The 10,108-nt window shown below is 38.8% G+C and overlaps 2 protein-coding genes across 2 annotated transcripts in view; one reads left to right on the forward strand and one right to left on the reverse strand.

The window, feature by feature from the left end:
• LOC127579075 (calcium-responsive transactivator-like) overlaps positions 1-2,597 on the reverse strand; it is a 62,216-nt gene extending 59,619 nt beyond the window's left edge. Inside the window, 2 exon segments of the mRNA XM_052031709.1 lie at positions 2,530-2,573; positions 2,576-2,597. Of these exon segments, the coding sequence (XP_051887669.1) occupies positions 2,530-2,573; positions 2,576-2,597 (66 nt within the window).
• A 348-nt stretch (positions 2,598-2,945) lies between these two features.
• Positions 2,946-8,901, forward strand: LOC127579077 (proteasome subunit alpha type-7-like). The gene is given in 9 exon segments (XM_052031711.1): positions 2,946-3,171; positions 3,173-3,235; positions 4,552-4,678; positions 5,597-5,721; positions 6,298-6,420; positions 6,817-6,904; positions 6,907-6,942; positions 7,136-7,197; positions 8,805-8,901. Coding segments are annotated over 9 exon segments (753 nt in total). The 5' UTR covers positions 2,946-3,132; the 3' UTR covers positions 8,895-8,901.
• Positions 8,902-10,108: the final 1,207 nt, after the last annotated feature.

The following is a 10,108-nucleotide window of genomic DNA, read 5'->3' on the forward strand; positions in this document are numbered from 1 at the left end:
AGGGTCAAGGCATTTTTAAAATATATCTATATTCTTTGATCATCTAGTCTAACTATCAATTCTTCAAAATGGAAGAATGAGATTCCTCTCTTCTGTCATTCTATGAATTACACTCTTCAGTCAGCCCTGGCAATAGAATTAGTGAAGAGTGAGCCAATTTAGTTTTCATTGGAAGTTGGAACCATTGTGCTGTGACAGATAGCTAATCATTTGTGAAATATGGTATATCCACTCTCAAGTGGCATATGTATTTTAGTGACAACCGACTGCTGATAATTCCACCAACCAAGTCAAATTTTTAAAAAGGCACTCTATCTTACAAGGTATATTCTAGCTAATTATTCAGTAATTACTGACTTTATAAACTTTCAACTTACATTAATGCTAGATTTTTAAAATATTTCTTGGTTCCATCTACTATTGGAGTATTAGTTAACCCTCATAATAAATTATTTGGTCCAATGGCAAAAGTGCAAAACTAGGTTGCTCACAATACAATCCTATCTTCTCAGTGGCTGTATTTTCAGCATTTTACTCTGGAGAACTAGACTGTTAAGATCTTGCAATACAATAGCTGCACATGGGATGGAATTAGGAAAGGAGGGGAAAAATCAAGCAGTTATGTAAAATTAATGGCTCATTCTGTTTTAATATACTTGTATAAATAAATCACAGAACTTTACTGTTTGTTTTAGTATTTGAACTTTTCAATTCAACAAGAAATCTTGTCCTACTCTCCTTCAAATTGTTGTCTGTAAATCTAACTTTTCCTGTTATTTTAAAATAGAAAATTAAATGTATTCACCTGACATATTTCAAAGTGACTAACATTTCCCAAAATTATGTGCAATTGACCTCTTTAAAAGTCTCACTATTTATTTGCTATTTCTCCCAGGAGAAGCAAGATGGCAGAAAGCTACAGAAAGAGGGAGTGAAATCATGCAAAATATCAACACTGGTAGTTACTTAGCTAAATCATGGATACGAGAATATTTCCACACATACAACGGAGATATAGCATCCTTATTAATTTGCCATTTGAGCTCTTTGTGCTCCGTTCTGCAGAAGGTAACACCCCCCCCCCCCAAACACAAAATAATCAGTTCAATCCTGGCATATAGCGAGATATTGATCTGGTTAACCGGTTGCACACATTATTCGTGTTCAGATATCTTTGCAACTCAGTTAGCATGAGCGAGGTTGTTCTCCTCAGCAGTGACAAGAGATAGATGCGAAGTGCTGGGTGTTTAGCAACAATGCTCTCTGTCCATCGGATGGCAGCACGATGGTTTGCTGAGCAGGTTGCTGACGAGGTGTTGATTGCTGTCTGCACTGACACCTTTTCTTCTTCGCCATTATTAATCCGCGAAACTACCATCATTTCCCACCATCACCACGTCGCCCTCCCCTCCCCAACCCTCACGCCCCTCTACTCCACTCACCTATTCCAGCTTCTCCCTTACCATCAATGCCACAGAACTCAATGCAAGGCTGGTGGATAAAGTTTGGCTATATGCAGGACGATTTGGAGGAGGGGTGGGGGGGGGGGTGGTGGTTGAATCAAAAATCTAATGCTTCGGTGCCCACTATACATCGTCATAACCAGCCAGAGAGTAAAGAACCCGGGGTTGCAAGGAGCTTCCGTCAGCACCATGAACGCGATTCTCAGTTTTTTTGGAAACAACTCCATTTGCAAGAATTGTTAAAACTATTCGCAAATTGCAAGTTTCAGTTCATTACTCAGGACGGGTCCGTTACGTTCTCGTGATATTTTAATTTTAAAAAAATGAATCCATTTGCAACAAAAAACACACAACCACCTTCACCATTTTAACGTTTCCATTCCTGTCTAAAGTAGCACTTTTATTAAACAATCCCTGATTGCACCCTGACCATCTCATACGTTTCTTTTTAAAAAATGAAAAATTACGCAGAGCATTTTTTTTTGGAATTGCAATTATCTTCAGGAAAAAGTACAAGAAAAAATATACATCACTGAGTGATTTACTGGCATCCAAAGGCTGTGATAGGCAATACAACTAACTGCACATTTGGCATTATTTTTTGACAAACGCGCACGTTAAAGAAAAAATTCACCTGTCAATAATAAGGGTGCAATGATTTGGTTAAGGAGATGTGATCGGTGTTATTTTGCAAATAAAGAAAATTGATATATACACATTTTAAAAATGAAATTAAACGATGCACTAGCTCCTTAACCTCCTTTGCCCCATGTGTCTGCACTATCATCACACCTTGCTTTGTTCATAGCTGCTGCATTCACAATCCTGAGAGTTGGGGGGGGGGGGGGTTGGAAATCACTACTGTCCCCAATCAGAATCTTAAGAGATCAAATCCCGCATTTCAAAATTGAACGAAATGGACCATCTCTTCCGAAGAATAAATGACCATTGGTAAATTGCACTCAAAGCAATGAAATGCATTTTTAAAAAATGAATAATTGCTACTTGCAGATCTTTTTTCCCCACCAAGGATAACTGAATGAAATATAAATAATCAAACGTTTACCTTCTGAATGGTAGCTTGAGTGACCTCCCCTTTCCCCGCTGGCGAGCTGATGCAAAGGCCACGGACATGATGCTGGTTTTCCACCAGTATTTTTATTTAGTTCAATCCCCGGCGATGCTGACACAGGGGGTAGAAGCGGCGCCGGTAGCTGTGGACGCGCTGGGCTGCACCGGCAGCGGGCGGGCAGTTCAGTTGCAGGAGCAGCGGCTGCAGCTGCCGGAGCGGACGGGGGAGGGCAGCGGCACGGACGGGCTGCAGGCTCCGCCTCCCGCCACCGCACCACTCCCCCCTGCGCAGCGAGTGGACGGCGCCGAAGCGGAAGGGGCTGGGGCGCGATGATTTGATGATTGTAGGGGTGGCCCGGCGGCTCGATTTCGGTTTCGCTCTCCCGCGGCGCGCGTCCGGGCTCGTGGTGGCCGGCGGTTGGTCCTGAGGGGTGGGAGGGCTCCCCGCGGCGGTTGGTCTGAGGGGCCGGGAGGCTCCCCGCGGCGGTTGGTCCGTGTTGATCAGGGTTTTCGCGCCCCGGGGCAGCTCGCGCCGGTTGTTCGCCGCCCGCCCGCCTCATCGCGCGCTCTCTCTTCCCTCCCCCCCCGCCGGACCGCCATGAGCTCCAGCTACGACCGCGCCATCACCGTCTTCTCGCCCCGACGGCCACCTCTTCCAGGTGGAATACGCACAGGAGGCGGTGAAGAAAGGCTCGGCGGCGGTGAGTAACTCGAAGACCGGGGGTGGGAGGGGGGGCGAAGTGTCCGTCCCCATTCCCTGAAGGGAAGCCGGTGCGACGCCAGGCCCCGGAACAGAGCAGGTTTGGGGGCCGCCCTTTTTTGCAGCCGGAACAGATTTACAAAGTCCGGCAGGAAGGACTTTTAAATCTGCCGAGTCATTGGGACTCCAGTTTGGGATTTATAGGGACCAAACCGGTCGACCCATTGTAATCGCATCCCGCGCCCTGCAACTTGTCTACTTTATTGCTGAGTTCATTTTCTCCAAATTGAGTGAGTTTCCACAGCACTGAGCGTCGGCATTTGCAGTTGCTGGCGGTGCCCGAGCTCCTCCAGTGCTCGCTGCCCGAACTGCATCTGCTGTCATTTACTCCTGACATTTTGCAGTTGATCTTATTTCCGTTTCGTGAAACATTCTGCGCGGATCTGGTTCTCGTCGGCGTGAAGTTTGGGTCTAATGTTCCACTGTCTGCAGACGAACTCCATGCAGTTAGTGGAATGTTATTTTCTCGAGAAACAATAGTACCCATGCAATTGAAGAGTGATATGATTCAGCAAAATGTAGCTCTTTATGTTTGTATCGGATATACAGTATAAATGCAAAATGACAACATAAAGCTGTTTGCCTTTTCATGTTTTGGGAGGTGTACATATCGATAGACAGCAAATGTTTTCTGAATATAACATCAGTTGCTTCCCACTGTTAGTGGGCTTAAAGAATCTCACTGGATCAGGGAGATTTAACATCAGAAATGAATACCATAAAGTTGTTCACTGCATCACATTTAATGCACTGTGTTTTGTGATCAAGCTATTGATTCCCATAGTATTTCTTTCAGATTTTGTCTATTATTTAATGATAGTGCAAACTTCATTGCATTGTGCCTGATAAAACATTTTGGACTAAATCAACAAAAAGTAATTCCTGAACATCCTTATTATCTCTTAGCAACATTTTATTGTATATGAAATAAAAAGTTACGTTCACTGATTAAATATCATAAATCCTGACTTTTTTAATGTTATATTAAGATACTTAAACTGTACAAAATGATTGCCTTTTATTTGGATCAATATTACGTAGAATCTCCTGAGCCACTCAGGAGAGAAGCAGTGCAAGTCCAAAGGAAGAATATACACTTAAATCCTGTCAACAAAGGAATTTTAATAGATATACGCATTTATGTATGATTGCAGCATTAGCTATAAATTTCATTTTGGGCAAATTGCATTTGTGCTGTTAGTACATACAATGGCAAGATAATGTTTAAGACTAATACTTTGATCTTTTACGTGATAGGTTAGTGTGCGAGGAAAAGGAATTGTGGTCCTTGGAGTGGAAAAGAAATCTGTAGCCAAACTGCAAGATGAAAGAACCGTAAGGAAGATCTGTGTACTGGATGACAACGTTTGTATGGCATTTGCAGGTTGGTTCCTTGTGTTGAATGAGATCTTTGAAAAACAGTTAAATATCTCTTCAGTTTTTTAAGAATCTTAAATAGTTTTTCCATTTTAAAAACTACTGCTCACTTCATCCAGTGGTTGGAGAAACAGGTTTCATAGTCACCAAGCTAGAGCAGGAGGTGTGAGCTAGGTTTTTATGTGAAGATTGCAGTTGCAAATGGCACCTTTTGTCACCATGTGTGATTAGTGTTTTACAGATCATGAAATACTTCTATAATGTAGACAGTTGTAGGAAACAGATTGCACATAACAATGATAATGACTTTTAATGTCATTGGCTAAAGGATAAATTCCACTGAAAACTGGATAATAGACATTAAAGCAGACTTGAATGTATATTAGAGAAAGTGCCTCAGATTTTCCAAAGTCATGTGGCACTAGAGGCATAGCACAAAAAACAGGCCCTTTGGCCCATTGAGTCTATGCTGACCATTAAGCACCCACTTATGCTAATGCTATTTTATTCTCCCAGTATTTCTGTTAAGTTACCCCAGATTCTACCTATATTAGTGGCAGGCTTTACATACTTCAACATAAAGTCTCACTGTAGCATGCAGGAGAAATAATGTCTTCTGCAACTTGTAAATATTGATTTGGTGGAAGATCCAATTTTGAAATAGTGTCTATTGTAATTTTGTACCCTGGCTTTTTGTTAAATTATTTATTTTTTAAAAATCCTGCAGGATTTCTGCTTGGTGGATCTGTTATCTCTCAGGATTTGGTCCTGATTTGTAGTTTAAAGGATCTTTTATCAAAACCAAAGTTGTACACAAAGAACATTGATTGTAGTCAGAGGACATGCTGTACTTCATCATTGCTCAAATAACATTCTAAGAGTATCAAACACAAATGTTGTCTCTCAAGATCCTTTATTTTTGTAGGACTCACAGCTGATGCCCGAATAGTGATAAATAGAGCTCGTGTGGAGTGTCAAAGCCATAGACTCACTGTAGAGGATCCAGTCACAGTTGAATACATCACACGCTTTATCGCCAGTTTGAAACAGGTAGATCCATACATCATGTTACATTAGCTTAAAGTTGTTCAATTTAAGTGGACAAAAATTGTGCAACAATGTAGAGCTTGGATTTTGCTGTCATGATACACAAGGCCATAGAATTTCTGATGCCAAAAGTAATAAACTATATAGTTTTTTTTAAAGTTATTTGTACCTTGACAGCTCCTTGGTTAAATTGTAGGAATTTAATCAAAATGTAAAGGATAAGAAAACCATGGTTAAACCCTGCACTTGTCTTAACTGCATACTCTACTATAATTAGTAATGGCTTAAGTACTGTTTTGTACAGGGTAACTTCCCTATTTTCTTTTAACAAATAAAGGCTGCTATCCTATATACCACGATGTGAATTTCATTTGCGACTTTTTTGCCCTCTTGTCCAGCTTGATATCTTTCTCCAGCTTACAATTTTTTCTAAACTGTGCTGCCAGTTCTAGTATGCCGTGTTTGAGCTGCTTTGCACTAACAAATCAAATGGTTTAATAAAGGATGAATAAATTTTGCGCAAATAATACTATTAGAAATAAGATGCAAAGTTGACATGCATTTCCAAACTGTTTACAGCGTTACACACAAAGTAATGGACGCAGACCATTTGGCATTTCTGCATTGATTGTGGGTTTTGACTTTGATGGAACACCAAGACTGTACCAGACTGATCCATCAGGCACCTACCATGAATGGAAGGTAAATAGTTAGCCAAATTCAGTGCCCTAGGTTTAATTTTTAGTTGAAAGATGGCCATTTTGATAGCAGACTACTCCTTAAGCCATAGAAGTCTCACTTATGCTAACTATACTTTTTAAATATACTAGACAAAGGACATTGTTGTTAAGCACCTTCTAGACACTTAAAGGATTTATTACCATGCAGCTGGGCTGGATTCAAAAGCACGATAAAAAATCTTATACTAATCCATCTAGATCATCAAAAGGGACTACAGTTTAATACCTAACAGAAGATAAAAGTTGGAAAATGTAAATGCATTAGTCTTTCAAAAAGAATGCACAATTTACCTTGGGTTTTAAAACTTTGTCTGTCACTTGAAGAATGTATACAAATTACACTTATTTTACATTTTAGGCCAATGCCATAGGAAGAAGTGCAAAGACTGTCAGAGAATTCTTGGAGAAAAACTACACTGAAGAAGCTACTGCCACAGACAGTGGTACCATAAGCTTGCCATCAAGGCTTTGTTGGAGGTGAATTGTTTCAGTGAAACTAGTAACTGGATATAGTGACAATGATAGCAGTATCACTGTTCAAACAAGTTCAGGAATCTTATTGCAGCTTCTATGAAGTATCAAATCCATCCTTTTGATTCTAAAAGTTAATTTGTTATTTTTTTTAACAATTTTAATACCAAAGGGGGAAAATAATTACTGTACTGAATTTTCTTTAGGTGTACAGTCAGGAGGAAAACACATTGAATTAGCAGTGATGAAGCATGGACAACTCTTAAGGGTAATGTCTGTAATATGTTATCTGCATTGATTTAATGCCTGTTTTGTATTGAAGTAGGCAATTTATTCTTTGACTGTTTAAATCTGTCTATACGATCCCATTTTCTGATTTGTTATGGTCATGACAAAAAATTTCCCCACCACTTTAAAGGCTTCACTATTAAAATTCTGATGGCTATTGGCAGTCACCCTACTGTACCAATTTAATTTACTGTACTATTTAAAATCCTTTGGAACCAGGGTAAATTTGTACAAGACAATAACTCAGTTTGCAGTTGATAAGAGCAAAATGTTCATTGCTCTCCAAAACTAAACTCCCTACAGAGATCCAGCAATCTGTAGCATAATTTTTTTTACCATTTATAGTTATTTCTATAGAGCTTCAATTCTCAACCATCTCTGGTGGCTAGCACTAATATCAAAGCTGGTTGACTGAAAAAGATGGAGGCTGAAAAATAACATCTCAATTAATTTAAATTTCAAGTGGAGTATGCTAAACAGTAAAAAAAAAAGGCTTAACCAAGCATTAGATTTCCAGTGGCACCTAGTTAACAAATAGCTCAAATTCCTGTTTGTTCCAGTGATACCTCTTATCAGAGGCTGCTAATCACACACAGCAACTTTGGAAATTTTGCATTAAACTATTAAAATACTATCTAGCTGTCAGTTATGACAGTTTTGCTGTTGCTTATATAATCCAGGTCAAATTTTCATGAAGCTCATTTTTATTGGTTATGTTTCCTGGTCTTCATTCAAGGACACTATATTTGAACATCCTATAAGTACAAAGGGTACAGTTTAAATAGATAGCATTTCCATTGATGAAGAGATGGAGGGCTGGGGAGACAGAATAAAGGTGATTGCACAAGAAGCAAAAGTGACACAAGGAAAACACTATTTTACACAGCATTAGTTAGGTTTAGAATACACTGCCAGTGGAGCAGATTTAATTAATAATGGTACTCTTTTGGATTGAGTTTAGTAGAATATAATCATCCCCTCTACATGTTTACCTTATTCTTTAACTGTGTGTCTAGTTTTGATTTTATTGCATTAAATAATTCTTTCCCCACCACTACTATCAATTTAAAATGTTTTGTGATTTCCCTAATGCACTGTACTATAGGAAGGGTACAACTATCATTGTGATCCTTACTCTGGGCCTACACTATGTTTAACAGGAAGAGTTTTTGCAGCTCAGTATATGAATGTCTCAAACCAAAAATCACAACATAGCCCTCCTTTCTTGGGCAACCCCAGTGCTCACCTCCAAGTATTGGTCCCTTTATAGGCAGCTGTTTTTTAGCTATTTTAAAAGCTAATTGTAAGAGACAAACAATGGAAACAAATCTTCCATTTATATAGTACCTTTAAAGGTGATAGTGTCCTAAATAGTTCATGGTCTAATCAGACAATCTGAAAAGTGAAATGGCATGTTACTTGAAGGTAACTTTGAACAACACAGGGTATCTGCCACAAACTCTACAACTTCAGTTGATTTTTAAAAGATCAGGCTGAATCTCTTACAATTTCCTATATAAATCTGTTAAATGAACTACAATTGTCTATTTCATATATAGCTGAACTCGAGTATTTCTACTTTTATAGATCTTAAATCCTGAGGAAATTGAGATGTACGTTTCAGAAATTGAGAAAGAGCGGGAAGAAGCTGAAAGAAAAAAGGCACCAAAAACCTAAAGAACTTTTTTTTAAAAGTAAAAACCAAGAGATGAGCATTCTGTATTTACTAATTTTATTATTGGAATAAACTGAATTATGGATCAGCTACATATTTGATTGAAATCAACTTGTGTACACAATTTGGGGCTGCAGTCTAGGTTTTATGAATTTGCTGTAGTAGCTCAGTATCTCAAACCTATAGATGCAAATCAGTCTGATGCATCTCAAGGCTTATTGCATTCAATGATCCCAAAGTCAACAATTCCCACCTCAAACCAGGAAATGCTGATTTTCTTGGCCAGTACCAAACCCTGTAGGTAGATCAAGTTAGATGCAAATAATTAAGTATTGGTGCATTAATCTGAAATATGATAAAGTCTCAGTTTAAACCTGACCTATTTGACACCAGGAGGTATAAAGTGAATAAGATAAATGGTACTGTCATAATTTGTCAAGAGTAGAGAAAGATTAGTTAAAATGGGGCATTACTACTGTAAGGGGAAGGAATCCTGCAAATTAATTTCAGTGTAAACCTAGAGGGTCTTAACTATTAGAAGTACAATTGAGGTGCTGATTGGCAAGGATGAGTAATAAGAATGGAGGGAAACTATCATGTATAATTTTGGTTAGTTGCATGGAACTAAGTGACATTCATTTTGTGTCATCACAAAACAGTAATATAGGATGCAAACAAAGTCATAATTGGGCAGCAGTTGAAGGACAAGTGTTTGACAGCAATGATAAGGATTAAGGTTTGTAGAAGTCAGATCACATTTTAAGATATAAACTTTAGAATATGTGCCTTCTTCCACTAGAATGTAATATCTTTAGACCATCAAATTTCTCACAGCATAAAAACAGGCACTTCAACTCACCAGTCTGCAGCTACCATCAAGTTTCCACTAATCCCATTTTATTTTTATATAGCCAACAATGCCAGTGCCTCCCCAGATTTCTACTACTAATCTACCTTGAGGGATAATTTACTAAGTTGTACATTTTTGGGAATGAGGGGAGGAAATAAAGAACACTTAAAGGAAGTGCATAGTCACAAGGAGAATATATAAAGCACATGTAGTTATCACCAAAGGTCAGGTCTAAACCCAGGTTGCCACATCTATGCCACCCCTTGTTTAACAGATAAATGAGAATTTTGAAATGGACTCAAGTCCAAATCTGTTATTCCATATCAGAAACCAGAGAAGTAGACAGTGATGAATGAGAACAAGATG

Source organism: Pristis pectinata, chromosome 16, assembly GCF_009764475.1.
Source record: "Pristis pectinata isolate sPriPec2 chromosome 16, sPriPec2.1.pri, whole genome shotgun sequence".
Taxonomy (NCBI): domain Eukaryota; kingdom Metazoa; phylum Chordata; class Chondrichthyes; order Rhinopristiformes; family Pristidae; genus Pristis; species Pristis pectinata.